Source organism: Zootoca vivipara, chromosome 7 (genome assembly GCF_963506605.1).
Source record: "Zootoca vivipara chromosome 7, rZooViv1.1, whole genome shotgun sequence".
Lineage (NCBI taxonomy): Eukaryota > Metazoa > Chordata > Lepidosauria > Squamata > Lacertidae > Zootoca > Zootoca vivipara.
This window is the reverse complement of record NC_083282.1, coordinates 58,233,950-58,255,328: the sequence shown is the minus strand read 5'-3', so window position 1 is coordinate 58,255,328 and position 21,379 is coordinate 58,233,950. Positions and strand designations below refer to the sequence as shown.

The 21,379-nt window shown below is 42.0% G+C and overlaps 1 protein-coding gene across 3 annotated transcripts in view; it reads left to right on the top strand.

The window, feature by feature from the left end:
- The window catches only part of PLXNA2 (plexin A2), a 417,253-nt gene that overhangs the window by 381,666 nt on the left and 14,208 nt on the right, over positions 1-21,379 (top strand). For 2 of the 3 annotated variants that reach the window (XM_035123148.2, XM_060277141.1), the window contains exons 27-29: positions 9,258-9,357; positions 10,766-10,977; positions 12,174-12,343. In XM_035123148.2, the coding sequence (XP_034979039.1) occupies positions 9,258-9,357; positions 10,766-10,977; positions 12,174-12,343 (482 nt within the window). The remainder of the gene's footprint in view (positions 1-9,257; positions 9,358-10,765; positions 10,978-12,173; positions 12,344-21,379) is intronic. The other variant, XM_060277140.1, reaches the window with a different exon arrangement.

Here is a 21,379-nt window from a genome sequence, read left to right as displayed (position 1 = left end):
ACCTTTGAAGACGATCTTAAATTCTCAGTAGATATACACAGATGGAAAAGCTAATCTTTTAAGTGATCTGGCTCCAAGCTATATAGATATAAAGGACAACACTCTGAACTGGGCCAGAAACGAACTAGGAGTCACTACACCTGATAAGGCACTGACATAATATGATAAAACATATCTTGTGGCCATATTATACATATTGTGGCTCTGTTTTAAACTCTGAACACACACACACATCTGTGCACACAGTTCCCCCTACTATGCTAATTATTAGCTCCTCCAGACTTCCAAGAGGAAAAAATGGACTTAAAATGAAAAACCTGCCTCCCTTCCTGCCCCCAACTGAGATTCAAGAGTAGTAGAGAGTTGGAGCAGCTGTACTATCAGTGGTCTATCATAGAGATTCATTCCATATATGTTAATCGGAAGATGTCAGGATTCTAGAATGGAAAAGCAACTAAAGAAGAGAGGTTGCTAAAGAAGAGAAGAAAGCACTAGGTGAAAGTGGGGGGGGGGGAGGATGCAGAGTTGGGAAGGATGGAGGGGGAAGTAGTAAGGAATTCTGGACAATGATGAAAAGTGAAGCTTCAGTAGTTTAGACAAACCAGAGTTTTGCTTGGGAAGAAAATGTTATCTGATTGAGGGGAATGCAGTAGGCCTATGCACCCATTACAATCCTTCTGATTCCCTCCAACCCTACAGTCCTAGGATGTAAGATTGCTGATTTCAGCCTGTCTGTTTCTCTTGAACTTTCAGCTCAAAATAAATATTGCTTCTTGAAGCCTTTCAAAGGATTCCCCTTATCCACTACAACCCCTTCTCTATATGCTGTACAAAGAAGAAAACACTTTAAAAACATTTCACTTTAGAAATCTAGCCTTTTTCAATTGCTTTCATTGTTATTGTTATAGGCTTGAAGGAGGCCCTCTTGACAACCTGCTGTTGTCGTTTAGTCGTGTCCAACTCTTCATGACCCCATGGACCAGAGCAACCTATCCACTCACAAAACCAAGCTTTAAAGCCAGCAGCACTTAACAGGCCCAGGACTGCCTGGTTCTCAGTAACATAAAGAGCAGATGGGGGGGGGATTCTCCCCCGTAGATCTTGAGAAGTGGGCAGGTCCATATGACAGCATCAGTGGTACTATGTTCAGTCCTCATAAGGAGGACTGGTTCATAAGGAGGCAGGACATACTTTGGGGGGGGGGGGTTGGCTGGTTAAGATAACCTGAGCAATCCACATGCAAGTGGTACTGTGGAGAGTGCTAATCCTCCAAGGGATGTTGGGGATAGGTGAGAGAAAGGAATAAAAGAGGGGCATTTTTAAGGCATGGGTAGCTGTTGAGGCGGCGTTTCCATGTGCTGCTCTGGTTTGCCAGAAGCGGCTTTGTCATGCTGGCCACATGACCTGGAAGCTATACGCCGGCTCCCTCGGCCAATAATGCGAGATGAGCGCGCAACCCCAGAGTCGGTCACGACTGGACCTAATGGTCAGGGGTCCCTTTACCTTTTAGCTGTTGAGGTGTTCATAAAAACTTTCCAGTTGGTGCCCATATATGGCTGTAACTGTGTGATTGCTATATCACTCACCATTGCCATAGAGGTGCTTGGAGGGGGCTGTGGGGGACGACTACAGGGATAAAACAATGGCATTTATTGTCACAAAAACTGTTATTTCCTTGCAATAACATTTAGGGATGCTGGCAAGAGAGAAGATGTTTAGATCCCCTAAAACAATTGCAGAGTGCATGTTTTTCTGCAATGCTAGTAACTTAGAAAGGCCTTTAAACAGGGTGCTACCCCTTGTTCCAGTTATAATACAGATTGTTAACCCAGGCCAGTATCCTTGACTGCAGTGCAATATGTGAGGAATTAATATACCTCATAGGCTACTGTGGGATTACCAAGAAAGTCACCCTGGTTTGTAATGCATCTGTAATGCCCTGTGCTTCTCTTTTGTCACGTTCCATTTTGGTTGGAGAAGGAAGAATCCATTGTAAATTTTGGCTGGAGCAGAAGGGCACAGCGGTGCAATGCAACTCCTGTGACAGTGCAGGTTCATCATCATGAGCCAACAGCATGATGGCAATTGTGGCAAACTGCACAGAAAATCCTCTTGCATGTTTGTGTTACTGTGGAAGTGTGGTTGAAGAGTTCTTGCCAGTGGTACAAGGTCTATACCATGGGTATGCAAACTAAGGCCCGGGGGCTGGATCCAGCCCAATCGCTTTCTAAATCCGGCCCGTGGGTGGTCCAGGAATCAGCGTGTTTTTACATGAGTAGAACGTGTCCTTTTATTTAAAATGCATCTCTGGGTTATTTGTGGGGCCTGCCTGGTGTTTTTACGTGAGTAGAATGTGTGCTTTTATTTAAAATGCATCTCTGGGTTATTTGTGGGCATAGGAATTCGTCCGTCCCCCCCCAAAAAAAATAGTCCGGCCCCCCACAAGGTCTGAGGGACAGTGAACCAGCCCCCTACCGAAAAAGTTTGCTGACCCCTGGTCTACACACACACAAGCACAGGAGTGTATTCCCACATGTACAGTAATTTGTGAAAATAAAAACATGAGAAGCAATTGTATCCATGACATTATGTAAGTCAAATGCAGGTGTGCTGGGCTACTTCCAGGATTCTTCATACAGACAAACCCTCCCTTGTTTGAAGCTTTTCCATGAATTAAATTCATACTGTTGGAAGGAGTTATGTCAGCAGCATTTTTCAAGGTACAGAGTGCTTTACAGCTCTCTCCTGTTTTATCCTCATGGCTGCTCTGCAGAGCAGGTAAAGCTGAGAGATCATGACTTACCCACAGCCACCCATGGAGCTTCATGGCTAAGCAGGGCTTGAGCTTCTGCCCTGTCGATAAAACGAACATTTTGCCTACAGATCAAAATGCAGGCTTCTGGTCATAGGCTGGTATAATATAGTACAAATGCAGGCTAAGATTTCTGCAAAGCCACCTCAGCTGTTATTAAAGGGAATGGAGAAGTGGGGATTTTCACAAGCAGCTAAATAACTAAAAAGCACAAATTCCCTTCACTTTGAAAATCCCGGCCCAGCCTCCATTTAAAATGATTGGGAATCAACTAGTATCCAAATCCCTTTGGTAATGTGGAAATAGCTGGGGCTATCACCCGCTCTGCCAGGATCATGTAAGGGTTTAGATGCCCTGTTCTTTTGTTCTTTCGCTGTGCAAAAATCAACCTTTGTTGTGGCGGCATGTGTGCTGTCGTATGCATGTATTCAGTAGCAGTTGCCTAAGGCATGCATTTCGGGGATGCTAGCATTTTGCTGTGCTCCTGGTTTGTCCTTTACATTAATCAGCCCATTGCCCCAACTGACAGTAATAGCTGTTTCTATTTCATGAGTATGAAAAAGCAATAATTTGCTGCCAAATGTGCACAATCCTTTTTTTAGCGTATACCAGATCATTTAGCAACCGAACTAGAGATTGCTTAAGCTGCATAGAGCAGCTGGCCTTTCTGCGACAGAAGTCTTATCAAAGTGACACTCTACAAATGCTAGTCACAATTCTGGGTTCATTCCTAACAAATTTTCTTTTCACTTTCGGTAATAATGTTCTTTTTAGTTATCAAAATTACAGAAGCTTCAGGACCGGACAATGCAATGAATGCAAGTGTGTTCTAAACAGGGCAGTCACCCACAGTTTATTATTCAGTCCTAAACTGAGGACAATTCATTTTCCTGCAATAAACTGAGTGTCCCATACCATTTAAAAGTGGCACACATTTGTAGCAAATTGATGCTATTCTTTTGAAGGACCAGGTGCACAGTCTGAGGGTGCTGCTGGACCAAGTATTGCTTCTGGAATCTCAGGTGACAGCTGTGACCAGAAGTGCCTTTTATCATTTTAAGTTGATTAGCCAGCTGTCGCCACTCCTAGAAAAAGATCGCCATGATGCATAGTTTGGTAACCTCCACATTAGAGTGCAGTAGCACACTCTACAGTATGTGGGTCAGACTTTGAAAACTATTTAGAAACTTCAGCCTAGCTTGCTGGTGACTGGGAGACAGTGAGAGCACATTACATGTCTACTGGAAGTCTGTGGTGGCTCCCAATTGGAATACAATTAGAATAGTTACTTTTAACCTTAAAAGCCCACAACCTTGATAACACACATGAACATAAGAGCAACTTTGCTGGATCAGGCATCCAAAAACATACAACATGAAGGTCTTAAGGTGAGGATTTTGCTCTGAGCCCTTTCCTTACCAGAAGAGACATAGAGCAGACCCTTCTCAGTTGTAGCACCTGTATTATAGAATTTCCTTCCCAGGGGAACTTGGACACTCTAGATCTGTTCTTACTTTTAGGCACATGGCCAAAACTACTTCTTTTAATTTCAGCATGCATTTTGGAGGTGCTTTTAAAAGCCTGATTTACCTTGTTGTTTTATGGGGAGGGGAGGTTACTGTGTTGATTTTAATAGTTAAATTGGTATTTCCTTCTGTTGGAATTTATTGTTTGTTCTCATTCTAAGCATAGGTGAAATGACAAGATATAATCTGAAAACAAGCATTCATACATATATTTTCTTCCTGCTATAGCAATATACTAGGCTACTGTGAGGCTTGGGGTCACCACCCAGCATCTCTGAGCCTAACCTTGAAAAACATAACAGTGCATTTACAGTAAACCTTGTGGCCTCAAATATGAGAGCAAGAGATTAAAATCTTTCCCATAGCCTCCTGTTTACAGATGCTTAAGAGGAATGTCTGTCCTAGTTGCTCCCTGTTCCTCTTGGAAGTAGGCATGGCTACCCTGGTTAATACTGTGCTCCCTAGATATGGTCTGCCTCCTACAGAACAAGCCCAGGAAGAATGGCTGCAGCATCCCCATTATCAGGACAATCAGGTTGTCTAAGCTCTTCATATGGCCTAGGCTGGTTCCCACAGTGCGTGATATGCCAGGCTTCTAGCTACAGTCCTTCTGTAGAAGCAAAGTTCAGCTCACAGATCATTCATTTCACACATGCAAATGCTAGGTGCAAGCCATGATGGTGATGCTAAAATCCAATATCAGATTGAATTTTGAGAGCTCTAACTTAAAGGGTTATGTCAGAGCTTCCCTCTCCAATTTGAATTGTATTGTCAAATATGTCTGGGTCTTCCTAAAAAGAAAAAGAAAAAAGCTTAACAACTTTTTGATGGGTGGATAGGAGTTTAACCAGAGGGCAACGTAAGTTATCTTAGGCCCTACAAGCTCATTGAATGACTTCAGCTTTTTTTGCTTTTGTGGATTTTTAATGCAGCCACAGAACCTCCAAAGGTGTTGAAGAACATAACTGTGCACATAATTGCATCCTTAAATATTTGCATGTGTTGTATAAGTGACTCACATAGCTGCCCGGGACTCCTCTAGTGCAGCAGCTCTCCAAATAGAGATGCAGCCGAAACAAAAATCAAATACAGTTCAGGCACTGTAGAACTGTACAGGTACTGTACAGTTCAGGTCAGTGGAAAGCTACAAAATCTCCTTTTACTGTTTCCAAGGGCCAGCATATTGCAGCATGTCGTTAACTTCAGATTAGCAGTCCCTTGAAATGTACACCATTTATTACCAATTGCAATAAATAAAACTGAAAATGTAAGTGCTCTGAAAACAGATTGAAAGATTCAAGAAGATTGAAAGGGGGAAATATAGCTTTCACAAATGCATCCTATTACAAGAAAAATGGCTTGCCCTCAATTTAACATTGAACAATGTATAATTGCATGTGTAAGGTTAATTCCAAGGCGGCAAACCAAGTCAATGGAAAGCTGAAAGCACTAAGGGAAGAATAAGCAAAACAAAAAACAAAACCCAGATGCCTTATCCAGTAGTTCACTCTCATCATTTCATGCATGTGAACGAAAAATGTATTCCCCAGTTGTTTTTGTTGTTTCTTAACCTAGTAGCTTTTTTAAAAGGACTAGGAAGGAACTTCTCCACTGAATAACTAGTGCCTTTTGCATGCATTGTTTTGGACAGTTCTGAAACTAAATGAGCTAATGAGCTTGGAAGAATCATAGAATTGTAGAGCTGGAGGGGGCTACAAGGGTAATCTAGTCCAACCCCCTACAATGCAGGAATCTTTCACCCAACATGGGGCTCAAACCCATGTTCCTGAGATTAAGAGTTTCACGCTCTACCAACTGAGTTATCCTAGAGCCTTCGCTACATAAGGTACATGTACAGAACTGGCAGGAAGAGCCCATGCATGAGTCAATTCACATGGCAATATGAATCAGATATCATCTGTTAAAGAGGTACTGTTAGGAACAGTTTGGGATACATCGTTTTACCCATTCCTGTCAAAGCGTTCTGATGTTACATGGCTCAGGTGGAAAGCACGACACTCTGTTGTAAAATATGTACACCAACTGCCACTGATGTCAGCACACTGAATTAAGTATATGGGTTCTACTAAAATACGGATGAAAACTGAAAGACATCCATCAGTTTCTCCTTCTTCACTAGATTTTAGAGGTTTGGATGGATATGTGTGAAGTGGGCTGGAGCATGTGCATTGGATATTACTTTAGCTGACAAGAACAAGCATTCCACCGAAGCCTTGGATGGACGCAGAGCTGCAAAACCACGAGGTGTTCGGTTACCCAGGAATTTAGTACTTTGCACTGGTGGCTAAGAATTTAAAGTATTTGTCAAACTCTGTTTGAAGTGAGAGTACGTGTGCGCATGTGTGTTTTATTTGGACTTTTTCTTTTTCTTTTGGTTAACTACAGCTCTGAAGAAACTCTGCAAACCCAGAAGCCTGGGAATGATTTCTTTTGTGTGTGAACTGCCTTTTGTATTTCAGCTGCTGGAATTAAACCGAAGTGGCAGCTAATAACATCATAAGGAAATAATATGATTGTTGATCGTTCCTTCTAGAGACTTATAAATTGGGTGAATTGATGTGGAGGAGGAGAAATAACAGAGGCACAAAGTGTTGTGCTTGCCAAATATAAATACATTATTCTTGCTGCATATCATGCTAGGCCCTATTATTAATAGAAGGAAAAAATAACATTTATAAAATAATAACTTCTGTAATGAAGGGCTTTATGGGCCTCCATACATTAGTAATTGTTTGCCTTTTGCTGGGAACTCTAATGCTTATCACTGATGTAGCGCTTTGACAGCACAATCCTATGTGTGTCTACTCAAAAGTAAGCCCTGTTAAGTTCAGTGGAGCTTTCTCTCAGGTAGTATGTATAGAATTACAGCCTAAACTCACAATCTTATGAGTTCTCACAACATCCCTGTGAATGAAGCAAGGTGTTTGATTTAGACCAAGGTTTGTTACATTCAGATCAAAATATTTAATTGTTGTTGAAACAAATAAGCACCCTTACATGCTGTATTCTAGATACAGAAATAATAATTAAAAGAGGGCTGTGAAATCCTTGAGTCTGGTTTATTTCTTTATTATAAGTATTTTTCTACCACCTCAGGGCAGTTTACAAAGGAATAACGCAATAAAAATGTAAATAAACAAAAAAAATCATGCACAAAATTATAAAAAGATTCATAAAACAGAATGATTATAATTGCATCTAAAAATAAATATAATAGGACTGAGACTCTTGTAGGTAAGAGCAAGGCTGGTGTCAAGACCAATCTACAGCATTTCAAAATGAGAGTCTGCCTAGTCTTACAGTTTAAACAAAGATATATCATTGACATCATGTCTGCACTTCAGCACTTTATTGGCTAAGATTTGAATCATAGAATTGTAGAGTTGGGAGGGAACCCAAGGGTCATCTACTTCAACCCCCCGCAATTCAGGAATCTCAACTAAAACATCCATGACAGATGGCCACCCAACCTCTGCTTTAAAACTTCCAATGAAGGAGAGTCCACCACCTCCCGAGGAAGTCTGTTCACTGTCGAACAGCTCTCATTGTCAGAAAGGTCTTTCTGATGTTTAATCAGAATCTCTTTCTTGTAACTTTAAGCCATTGGTTCAGGTCATACCCTCCCGAGGGGGAGAAAACAAGGTTGCTCTATCTTCCATTTGATAGTCATCTTCAAATATCTAAAGGGCTATCATAGCTCCCTCAGTCTCCTCTTTACCAGGGTACACATGCCCAACTCCCTCAACCGTTCCTCATAAGCCTTGGTTTCCAAACCATCTTGGTTGCCCTCCTCTGCACACATTCCAGCTTGTCAATATCCTTAAATTGTGGTGCCCCAAACTGGACACACTACTCCAGGTGGAGTCTGACCAAGGAAAGTTAGAGTCATACTATTACTTCCTTTGATCTGGAGACCGTACTTCTATTGATGCAACCTAGAATAGCATTAGCTTTTTTTGCTGCTTGATCACACTGTTGACTCATATTAAGCTTGTGGTCTACTAAGACCCCCTAGATCCTTTTCACATGTACTACTGGCAGGCCAGGTTGAGCACCTTCAAAATGAACAGCTTTTTAATGATTTAACACTAGCAGTGGGGTGATTTGAAAGGGTATAGGCCCCTCCAAACTCATATAAGTCAGGCAGAAGTCAAGAGAGCATTCCCAGTTTGAATAGCTTGCCATTTAAATTCCCACAACTGTTCCACACTAGGAGGCTGTTAATACAAATCTCAAAGATGTAAAGGTCTGTTAATGAAGATAAGTTAAAAACTGTATGACTCTCAGATTTATAGGGAGGGTAAAATTAAATGCTACCACTAAAACCTGCTATAACAAAATCTCGTTAGTGTTAATGTTCATTTATGGTTTGACTTCCCCAAATTTAATTCCCCCCTCCTTTTTGGTGCATTTGTGGGACTGACAATTTAAGATCTTGAAAGATGATTTTATGACTTGCTCTGCTGTAAATCAAACTTTTAAAGTTCATAAAAATGGTTAAAATAAAAAATGGTTTAATATGAATGTTTTATGGTCCATAACATTATTATAGCTGTTTTATTCCCTGTGCGTTATTGCTTTAATTGGGTTGCTACAATTCTTGGGAATCTCAATTTTTATTGGAGTAAATGTAATCCTAAATCAAATGACCAAGAATGCCCTCAATATGTTTCCCCACCTCCATTTCTCAGTCATTTTCTTCAGGGATAGAACAAACCAACAAGGGAGCTATATCCTTTGTTTTCTCATTGGTCCTCTGGCACCATGTGCCGTTTCATATGTTTCTGCCAAACTTTCAGTGTTCTTTGCTAGCTGGACTCTGTGAACATCTTTTAGGGTAGAATTTCTTTACAATATTCCATTGCTTGCTTATGTTTTGTGCTCCTTTCTCCCAACAGGTGTCTGATCGCTCTGTAGTGGCCCTTGTTCCCAAGCAGACCTCATCCTACAACATTCCCGCCTCTGCCAGCATATCACGGACCTCAATTAGCAGATATGGTAAGAAGCAAAGTGATGTGATGTAAACTTTCCTTGAATTTCCAGATTAGAGGTCTAATCACCTAATTGTGCCAGCAAGCTTATTAATTGTGCCAGCAAGCTTATCTGGCTCTGAGGCATGGGAATGTAGGGAGGGAATCAAGTCCTGATTGTGGAGGGCACAATTGTTTTATCAAGAAATCAAACTGGGATTAAAATTAAATAACAAATTTGAGAATTTGGACTTATTTATTTATTTTTGCCATCTGTTTCTGGCAAAAGTTTGTGTTGAATGAAATAACTGCTGAACATATTCCTGTAACAAAAATGCTCAGATGTTCTGTGGAAGTTACAGGTGAAATGGGTTTTCAGCCCAGAATTCTTTGAGTGGGAGAATGCTTTGAATATGCTTTAAAGTTATGGTGTGTACAAAGCCCTTTTGAGAGTTCTTCTGGGCAAGGATCCCTGTTTTGGGGGAATAGAACTCAAGTTATATCCAAGCAATATCAATATTGAACTGTTCAAAGTCAGAAGTTGACATTAGAGCATTTGCACACCAAGTCTCCACAGTTGTTGCTAATATTGATATTGATATCTCTGATTGCGCAGATGGCATGCAAATGAAGCCATATTTACTCTCCCTGCATTTGCATTATGTATTGGTGCAAAGCTGGATCTAAAAATAGAATGATTCAGTGCTCTCACCCCTTAATTACATCCACAGGAATATTCATATTTATCTGAGCATTAATCAAGAGTGAAGCTTCAGAAAATTTTGTAATGATTCACTCACTCGCCTCCTAATTTATGGGGATCCCTTTAATCCTACTGTCACCCAGAAGGGAAGAACAGCAAATTAAGAAACTAGCCTGAGTTGGTCATAGCAAAACAAGGATTTGCTTAAAAACAAGGCATAAGAGATATCAAACAGACGAACAGTGGCTAGTTTAGCTTTCATCTACTGACAAAACAAAACACAAAACAAAACCCTGCCCCAATCCCCTGGTGGATAATAGTAGACTCCTCACATGGCATGGGCAGATACTACACAATTTCTCATCTTACCTTAAGCTTCTACTGTGTTAGTACGGTAGCCATAGTAGCCAAGATTACTTAGGTTCAGAAGGTTTTGTTTTCAGTTCTAACTGGATGGCCCCTGTCTTTCACCTAATCAGTTCTTTTATCCAAGGTCAAGTGCAGTTGCATATAATGATGCCCATATCCATCATAAAGTACAGAAAAATCTGGAGTATTTTGCAATAGAGTGGATGGCAGACTGTTTGTGAAAGACTGTGGCTTGATAGTGTGTTCACATTTTCATTACAGTACTCTTTAAATAAGCCACTAAATTTGCCTTCACTGTTAGAAAATTATGGACAAAGTAAGACAGAGATATAACCAAGCCTGTTTTCCTTTTGTGCATCACCAGCTTCTTTTTCCTCCTGCCCAGATTCTACATTTCGGTACACAGGCAGCCCAGACAGTCTCCGTTCCAGGGCTCCCATGATTACCCCAGACCTAGAAAGTGGGGTGAAAGTCTGGCACTTAGTCAAGAACCATGACCACGGTGACCAGAAGGAAGGTGATCGAGGCAGTAAGATGGTGTCAGAGATCTACCTGACAAGGCTGCTTGCTACAAAGGTAATATCAATTTCTGTTGCAAAGCCCCCAAAGCATTGTCCATGCAAAACTGTGGTATATTAACCAATAATGTTAACAAAGAAACATCAAAATCTGTTCGGGGAGCAGCATATTAACTGGCCACCTGTAGAGCTTTGTGAAAATGAGACTGTTGTTCTCAATATGCTTTTGGGTTGCTGATGAACAGGTGAAAAAGCAACCCTCTTGCACCTTAAAGCTTCTTGCACCTAAAATGTTGCCCCAGGGTCCCATATTTTATTAATACTTGACTGGCTGGTCCAGCACCAGAGTTTTGATCCTGTATCTCAGGCATCCCCAAACTTCAGCCCTCCAGATGTTTTGGACTACAATTCCCATCTTCCCCGACCACTGGTCCTGTTAGCTAAGGATCATGGGAGTTGTAGGCCAAAACATCTGGAGGGCCGCAGTTTGGGGATGCCTGCTGTATCTCTTTTTCATCAGTGCATGAAGCATTGGTAAGACCATTCCACGAGTGAGTTAATATGATTATTATTATTATTCCCCTGAAGATACACTTGTTTGCTGAAGCATTTGCTAGGTATTAATGCTGGTGCTTCTGGTGATTTACTATTTTAGTGGTTGTTGAGGTTGTGGGGTTCTCCATACATCCTTTATACTGCACACTGACAATGATTTGCATTCATCACTCTATCCGGGCAGTCAGACGTTATCTCACTTCCAATACTTTTTGCAAAAGTTTTGGAATGATCACACTGCTTCATTTCCAATCAGTGTCTATCCTGTAACTTCATGCTGAAAACCTGTAACTTTTTATATTGCATATATTCTGGTTTGCTTTTATCCTGCTTTTGTTGCAGACAGCAATGGGGAGGCACCTATAATGGCCAAACCACATATAATGCACTATTATTGTATCAATAACATTCTGTAGAGTACAGCTGCAATTAAACACCAGTCTGGATAATATATATAAATTTTTGTGCTGTCTTTTAACATTTTTATTTTCCGCATTCTGGGATTGTTTGTAACAATGAAGACTAAGTGACACATATATTTTAAGTAACTATCAGTTAATAATAACAGGGGCAGCTTTACAGTCTGTAAATGAGTCTGTTAAGTTACTAAGGCCTGCCTATCATAATACTGTCCTGCAACTGCCTCTGCTGATGATTTGTGGCCAAATACCCTCACACTCTGGTCTCTGTTCCCATCAGGGTACGCTGCAAAAGTTTGTGGATGACTTGTTCGAGACCTTGTTCAGCACTGTGCACCGAGGCAGCGCTCTCCCACTGGCCATCAAATATATGTTTGATTTCTTGGATGAGCAAGCAGATAAGCACGGCATCCACGACACTGACGTGAGGCACACATGGAAGAGCAACTGGTGAGAGGGGTCAAAGTTTATGAGTGTGGACAAAAATTGCTGAGAAACGGGAATGTGTAACCCCTTGTGGTCAGAGCAGGGTTTGTCTCATTCAGTTGGAGGCCTCCTAACCCTATCACAGAACTGTCTAGATCAAGTCCAGTTTGCTTTCTGAAGGCAAACATAGTTTCTGGTTCTCCATATGGCTCTAAAAGAGGACGGAGCAATTTTTTAGTTGTGAACTAGCATGTTTTGTTGCATTTCGTGGGGCCTTAGGCATACATTTTCCACAAATGTGTCAACTCTACTGCAAGTATTTCACTTCTAGAATCTAGCATCTTGGGCATTATCCAACTAAATAGATCTGCTGGCAGAAGCATTTCTGCTTGTGCAATAGCACATCTCCTCCCTCTCCCTGTATGCCCCCTAAATCTGTTATAGGGATTCCCAAACCCTCTACAGCAGATTTGCAAAGGGTGCAGGGAGTATGCATGGAGAGGACAGGGAGAAGTTCTGTTGTGCAAGGAAAAATCCTTCTGCCAGCAGATCTATTTAGTTGGATACCGACCATTGATTTGAGATGCCTGAAACATTCATGTAGGGTTAACAGTGTAGCTCTGCTCCTGACTCAGCCTGCTGCTTTGCTATCCTCCCTCTGTCCTATTCATTCCTATAATCCATCATGCATATGTGTAAGCTCAGTCCTGATTTGAGTCACCAATGCTCTAGCCCAGCCATTTGAGTTCCAATGACCCAACAAAAGCTATGCCAGCACAGCCCCACGGTGCCTTGCAGAAGCTTACATGGTGCCACAGAAGAAGTCTATATAGCAGAGTCTTCCACAAAGCAGTTCTCTTGCTCCTTAATGTAAAATCAGAATCTCTCACTTTTTAAAATGGGAAACATCAGTAGGGCTGCCATACATCTGGGTTTTCCTGAACACGTCCAGGAATTCGGCTGGAAAATGGCATCCAGGCAGATTTTTTGGCAAATCAGAAAAATGTCTGGGGAAACCCAGGTGTATGACAAGATGGGTTACTTTTTTTAAAAAAAAATCCTTTAAAAATTCAGGTGTGAAGCAGGGCCAGTGAGGGGTGTGGTCTGGGGACAGTTCTGAGGACCAGACAGAAAGGCCCAGATGTCCTAGGGCTGTGGTCTGTCCCCTTCCCCACTCTAGGAGAAGCAGGTAATATATGTGAGCAAGAGGAGTGTAGGGTGGCTGTGCTTCTTGAAAGGGATGAGGGGGAAAAGGAAAGGGAAAGGATTTTATATCACAGCAAATAGCCATCAGGGAAGCTGCAAACCACCTCTGGTATGTGTTGGAGATAATAAGAAGATAAAACCAAGACAGAATATGCTCTGCTGGATATAGCTGGGCAGTTCTGGGCAAACATGAACTGTATTGAAATGGCTTGTTCAAATTCATAGTGCAGTGGAGCAGGTCTCAGCCAAGGGAAGGCAAATTAAGAGACTCAGATTAAAGTCTGTTCATTGTTTAAAAGCCTTTCAAGCTTGAAAAAAACAATAGAAATAGTTCTGAAAATACTTACTTGGTTACTCCTGAAAAAGGTGGATTTCACTGTGCTCAGATCCATTTATAACTAGGTACTTATTCTTACTGGGAGTATTTAAGTAAAGTTGCTGCTTCTGTTACTGTTAAGCTCTTTTTTTCTAATATTTTATGCAGCTTTATAGTTGTAGCACCATCTGCTTCCCTCAGACAACAATACAAATTACGTCCTTGGTGTCTTGTGCAGAATTTAGTGTGTTTAAAACTATTTCTCTAGGACAGAATGATCAGATTTGCTTAAAGAGCAGTCACATAAAAACTATCAAATCAGCACCAAAGCTACCAAAAGAAATGCAATTATAATTTTTGGTCTGCTGGCCTGTCAATACAGTGGTACCTTGGTTTACAAACACAATTGGTTCTGGAAGTCTGTACTTAACTTGAAGTGTACTTAACCTGAAGCGAACTTTCCCATTGAAAGTAATGGAAAGTGGATTAATCCGTTCCAGACAGGTCCGTGGAGTACTTCAACTGAAAATATTCAAACTGAGGCGTACTTAAACCAAGGTATGACTGTACTCGCATGGCCACAACCCACATCCTGGTTGATGGCCACACTGGCAGAAACCTAAGCCGATAGTAGCCTAGTTCATCTGAAGCTATAGTGACCATTTGCTCAACAATCAATATGGAGAAGTAGCTGAATCAGGAATGATTTTCAATGTTTGAAGTAATGAATATAGACTTCCGAGACTCTCAGGACTACAGGTACAATAAAGGACACGGTTATTTTTACTCCATCCAGCAGAGGGCCCTGATTCACCAGATTTTGTTCTTGACAATGATAAAACCCTAAACTTCAAAGAAAGCACAAGATTTGCATTAGGAAAGTGTGGAATAATTTGACCTCAACGTCGCTCAGTATATAGCCATTTATTTTCAGGACAGAGGCTTGGGATTGATTCCTACCTGTCTCTCTTTAATTATTCCAGCCTTATTAATTATTCCATTACTTGATAGTGTTATCACATCTAGAGCTGATTGAGTGATGCTCTCTCAGTCAGCAGAGCCAGAAACACAATCCATGTTTGCTGAATTTGCAGAGAGGCGCCTAAAGGACAAAGGCAGCATTCTCCACTTTATCACTGAGAAGCGGTGGCAGGTTTTGGAAAAGGCTGGACAGGAGCTGAGGAGGGAAGCCAACATGAAGTCAACTTATAAAGTGCAGTTGTAGCTAAGGCCAGGGAAGGACTGGAGCTCAGTGGAAGAGCATCTGCTTTGCATGCAGGAGGTCTCAGGTTCAATCGCCAGGTAGGGTTAGGGGAGATCCGTATCTGAAATTGCGGAGAGCCACTGCTAGTCAGTGCAGAGTAGACTATAGACAGTACTCAACTATATGGACCCAAGGGTCTGAATCCATATAAGGCAGCTTATTATGTTCCTAAGACTCTGCCAAATGTTCATGAATTTCATAAGTCTCATTTTAAACCCTTATCACACCCCTGTTCTTGTGAATGAGAGGAAGGGTGGGGCAGGCTGTAACTATTTTGTAAATAATTTTTTATTGGTTTCCATAGATATATCGCAAGATCTAAGTAGACAAACTAAACATTAACATAACACTTATTTGGTTGCTGGTGAGATCCCGAGGGGGAAGCCTGTTACTATTAACATGCAGGTTTGATAGCTGCAGTTTGTCTGTCCAAATCCCCAAAACCTTAAAGATGAACTTTTAGGAGATGAAGGAAATGTCTCAAAGGGGCTATTGGAAGCAGAACAAAAACAACCTGAAAGGGTAGTTGTTACTTGCCTTAGTTGTAACAACTACTTAGTTCAGTGGTTTCCAAACCTTTTTATCGCACACGAACCACTTGAAAATTACTGACGGTCTTGGAGGGCCACTTAATAATTTTTCGGCCTTTTGTAGCAATTGTAATGTGCAATCGTATTTTTACAGACACACTACAGATCACCTTAATGTGGTCCATGGACCAGTTAGGGAACTCCTGACTTAGTCTGAGCATCTAACAGATGTGACTGGTTAAGTAGCCACTTCCCAAGTGTGTTTGATGAGTTCCAGCCAAAATCTTGCTTACAAGATAGGGTGTCTGAGAGGAGGTCATGCTTCAATCAAGTACATTGAAGCATGCAGTTTATTCCACACTTTCAGAAAAATTGCTGCTTTTACATCTTTCTCTTGGCTTTTATTTTAGGATTAAGAATTCCCTGTGTTAGAAATTTACCATTGGAAGGAGAATAAAAGCTCATACGTATACCAAGCATCAACCCCCAGACAATGTGTGTGTTGTGTGTGATTCTTCAATCCCTTGTGGTTTGAAAAGCCTCTAATCATCCTGTCTGCCAAAGCCAGATTCCCTGCTAAGGCAGTAGGGAGCTAAAAACAATTTAACAGAAGCTTTAGAGGAATGAGTTATTAGGATAAAATGTTGGAATCTGGAATAAAATGACACATCTTAATGCTACCAAGTGGCGCTGATGAGTAGAGTTTTCCACCCCCTGCGGCTGCCAGACCCCATGAGCCTTTAGTATGGAGAGATCCTCAACTCTGCATACAGCATCTGGGGGTGGGGGGTGGGGATCTTGAAAGGAGAGACAGACACTCCTGTGTCCAAATTCCAACCAGCATCCAAATCTCCCCCTTTCAACTGTGATCATGCAAACACACAAAGCTGCCTTACACTAAGTCAGATCATTGGTCCATTTAGCTCAGCAAAAGGGTCTACTCCCTCCCTGCCATCTGAGATATTTTAACTGGAAATACCAAGGATCGAGCCTAGGGATAGATTAATCTCTTTCCAGCTCATTTTTGCATCTTTTTAAACCATACAATAGTCCCATTCCATCTCTGCAGTAATCAGTGAATACATGTCTTAATTGTCTCAAAATGTGTCTTGAAATACAATTTTCAATATCTATTTATTAATTGTGCAATTTCTCTCAAAACACATTGTTTTGATTTATCTCAAAATTTTATTTGAGATTTATTTGGCAGTTTGGTATGCTCAAACTGCTAAGAACTGTAGCACAACGTTTGGAAAAGTGCACAGTGTATTGCATAGCTAGGTTCCAATCCACACATTAGTCCAAGAGGTCATTTGGTCAGGGCAATTTGGTACAGCAATTTGTGAAGACAGAATTCTTCAAATCATCTTAGTTGGGCCTTGGATTTTCTACATGCAAAGTTTGTATCCTGCGATTGACCTGTGGCCCTTTCCCAAGCAATCAGGTCCTGCCACAGCTGGACTTGGGAAAAGGAAAGCAAGAACTTAATATTTATGTCATGGTTTTAATTTGTATGCCTGCCAGGTTGCAGAGACTTGCAGGAAGCATTTCTGGAGTGGGCAAGTTCCGCTTTTTGACTTGCTTTTTGGCAGCTGCTGAATTATAAATTGAGGGGGGGGGTTTCCAATCCTCGCTGCCACCACACTGCCAGCAGCAACTTGCTTATGTGAGACAGAACTTGCCTCTTTCCAAATCTATCTAGTCCTTCCTAGTATCTTTCCCCACCCCCCAGCACATCTGCTACATTTGGAGCTGGCTTTGTTGTTGTTGTTTAGTCGTTTAGTCGTGTCCGACTCTTCATGACCCCATGGACCATAGCACTCCAGGCAGACCTGTCTTCCACTGTCTCCCACAGTTTGGTCAAACTCATGTTGGTAGCTTCGAGAACACTGTCCAACCATCTTGTCCTCTGTCATCCCCTTCTCCTTGTGCCCTCAATCTTTCCCAACATCAGGGTGTTTTCCAGGGAGTCTTCTCTTCTCATGAGGTGGCCAAAGTATTGGAGCCTCAGCTTCAGGATCTGTCCTTCCAGTTAGCACTCAGGGCTGATTTCCTTCAGAATGGATAGGTTTGATCTTCTTGCAGTCTATGGGACTCTCAAGAGTCTCCTCCAGCACCATAATTAAAAGCATCAATAGCTAGTAATTACTGAAATCAAATAAATATGCAGATTGAATTTAATGTAGAGGGTATCATAAATGATCTAGAAAGAAAAGCATGTTGTCCCAGGCCTTCCAAAAACAAAAAACTTAAGATGCCTTGCACCTTTTCTTATGCCTCTTTTGGATTTGTTCATTCCCACAGCACACATACAGCCTGGCAAATAGTGCTATCTGCCAGGGGGAAGCAGTGCTGTTTTTACAAATGGGGAATCAAACTCACAGAGATTTAGGACCATGCCCAGCATTAGCAGCAGATTTTGGCAGTTGACCCAAGCTGCCCAGACTATTTAGTGCTAGAGCACCATCTTTTTTCTTTCCTGGGTATTGTCCCTCTACTGAAGGAGGGGTTACTCTTATCCCCTGAAAAAGAAAGATTTAAGCTTTATAGTGTTTTGAAGATTGAGGTGTTTTACTGGTGCTGTGAAGGTCAGTCAGGAGAAGTGTTGAGTGAAGTAACGGAAAGTTACTGAAAGAACAAGGTTGGTAATTTTTTGGGAATTACACTCTTTTGCAGACTGGGAAATGCTTATTGGACAGAATCCAATCTCACTTAGCATTGGGTGCACAGAGTAGTTCATCTTTATTAAAACAGGATTCCCTGTCACACGCTCAAAAGCTAGCAGGAAGTGGCAGCTTTGTTTTGATCCTGCCACAGAGGAAAGTGAATCATATATTGCAGATGCCTAGGATTTAAAAGGAAAGCCTCTAACTTGCCGTCCAAGAGGACAGGACAACAGGCAGTCATCCTCTGCTTTTTGTGGCAGTCATCTATGGCAAAGCAGTAAGAAAATGACTAAAAGTGGCCTATGACTTTGTAGTGTGAAACTGACACTGCAGGTCTTGAGATGCATGAACAATTGGGAGAGGGGGTTCTGGAGATTTGTCAGAAACAGTCTCAGTGTTGCACCTCAAAGGAAACCTGCCTGTGGTCATGTTCCACTGCTAACACAATTTAAGGAAAGATGTAAGGAATTAGCCCCTGTGAGATGCAGTATTAGTAAAATGCAGTGTGCAGGAGTTTAGCAGCCAGTCAAGTTTCCTCAAGAACTACAATGCTGTTTGTGACTTATTCCTGGTTCAGCTCATGCATTTATTATGTCTTTAACACAACTGATCTATTCACTATAGAACAGAAGCCCAGAGGCAATATCTCCCTGGGCAGGTATTCAGGAGGGAATCAAGCTCACGGTGGGCAGTAATTTACCCTGGAGATTCGTGATCCCTCTAGTCTAGTACATTTTATGATTGTGTTTGTCAAACCAAACTGTTTTTAAAAAACTGGAAAATAACTATGACCCAAAATTGGGCATATGCTCTGATATTATCAGAAGCATGTCAGAATCTAGCCTGTCCCTAAACCTCTCATAGATGCTCAGGATCACTACACTTTCCTCTCCAACCTTACCTTACCTGCCGACAGGTTTAGGCTTATTCAATTTATATTTCATTTCCCACTTTAAAAAAATCTTGAAGTGATTTACAACCGAAGTAAAAAAAATTAAAAAGATTAAAATTGCATAAACATTATTAAAAACAGATTTTACAGCACAGTAGCATATAATGTGCAGCCTAAATCTCCAGGAAAACATAAACATCTCTGCCTGACATCTGAAATTATGACAAGTTTGGCACCAGGGGAATTCCCTAGGGAAAGCATTTCTTCTGGTCTGCCAGAGGGAAGGAAGCAACTCAGTTTTCCCTCCTGACATAGAAATATAGGTAATAGCCCAATCTATTCTGACTTGAAGTGGCTCTCCATGATCTGAGGCCATCTCTTGCTTAAGATTGAATCTGAGAGACTGAATACTGACCTAAATTTAAAAACCCATTCTCTAGAAATACTCAGTGGTTAAGCAGTATTGGGCAGCATGGTGAAATGAAGGTGCTTACCTGACCTCCCAGTGGGTGAGTCACTGCTGCTTACCAAGAGGGACAAGGCAGCAGAGATGGTAGCATAGTGCAAACACACTGGCAGGAGCAGAGGATTGGCTCAGCCAGTGCATTTGCACCTCATCACCACCTCACCTCTCCTGATAAGCAGCAGTGACTCATATGCCAGGAGATTGGGTAAGCACCTCTGCCCTACCACACCGCCCACAGCTGTATTAAAGGCAAGAATTACAAGTCACCAAGTTTACTTTCTAAACCAAGGAATTATCAAGTATGCCAATATCCATGGGTGTAGACAGGGGGGGCAGGAGGGGGCAGCTGCCCCCCCTAGAAGCAAAAAAAAAAGTATTTTACAGACCATAACCAGCACTTTCCCCCTCCAAAAACTGAAGTGGAAAGGGCTTTGCTTTAGCAAGAGCAGCTCTCCACTTGCTGGGGGCGGGGGGGGGGGGCGGGCGGAACACAGCTGTAACAAAAACACATCAAATAAATAAAGCAAAGTGGCTACCGGTACTTAAGCAGTTAAGAATATCCCTTCAGGCAAGGTTCACCCTATTCACCCTATTGTTCTTCAGTGGAAGTTGTTAATGAGCATTCAGGGATCACATTAACAGTTCTATTGGCGATTTAATGAGGGTGCAGAGGATTCAATTTGACTAAGGTGGCCCTGCAAGGCTAAAAGGAAGTGAATAAGAAGGGGGGGGGCTGTAGCTTTGATAGACACAGTGATGTTTATAAAAAGCAGTGGTGTTCCAGTCTGCCCCTCCTCCTGCATCTGTATACTGTAAATCAGTTGTGGCCACCTCCCAAGAGACTTTGATCTACTCAGAGTTAAAAACTGGGAGTGATCTACCCCCTTTTGGGGGGTTCAGGTCAAAGCTGTTGAGTTTTTTTTAAGAAAGGGAAGCCCTGTTTTGGGGGGTTTAGGTCAAACTTGTTGAGCTTCTTTTAGGAGGGAGGGGGGCCCATTTTTGTTTAGGGCTTCAGGTCATAGTTCAGCTTTTTTTAGGGAGGAGGAAAATTTTGGGTGAGCTTTTTTTAGGGGTGCCAGTGATCTAGCAGTGATCTACCACAGACATCCAGTGATCTACTGGTAGATCACAATCTACCTGTTGGACATGCCTGCTGTAAATCAAGCAGAGAGAAAGCTGCTTACGAGGCTCCTGTACAGGTGTAGCATCACAGCGTCACCCAGAGGCACCCACAAATGTGAGTTATCCCTCTCTCTATTATTCCTTCCTTTCCTCCCTCTTCCATCCTCAATAAAATACTTGGGGGGGGGGCAGATAAGCCCCACATAGAAAGCCCATCAACATGGGGGGGAATGACTCTTTAAAATACAGTATTTACCAGTAATTGGGGGGGGAGGCACCTAGGCCTCTAGGAGTTGGCTGCTATGCCTAGGAGTAGGAGAATTCAAGAAAGCAGAATGATGCATATGCTATGGCAATGCATCAATAGAATCATAGAATTGTAGTCGGAAGGGACCACAAGGGTCATCTAGTCCAACCCCCTGCAATGCAGGAATTTTTTCCTAAGGTGGGGCTTGAACCCACAACATGGTTGAAATATTATGCTGATATGCAGCAACGCCTCGGAGCCGTCGTGACTGCGGCCGTGCCTTGCCTTGCCCTCGCCCACCCTGTCACCCCCTCTCACCTGCCCGATCCTCCCGTCCTCTCCAGCCAAGCA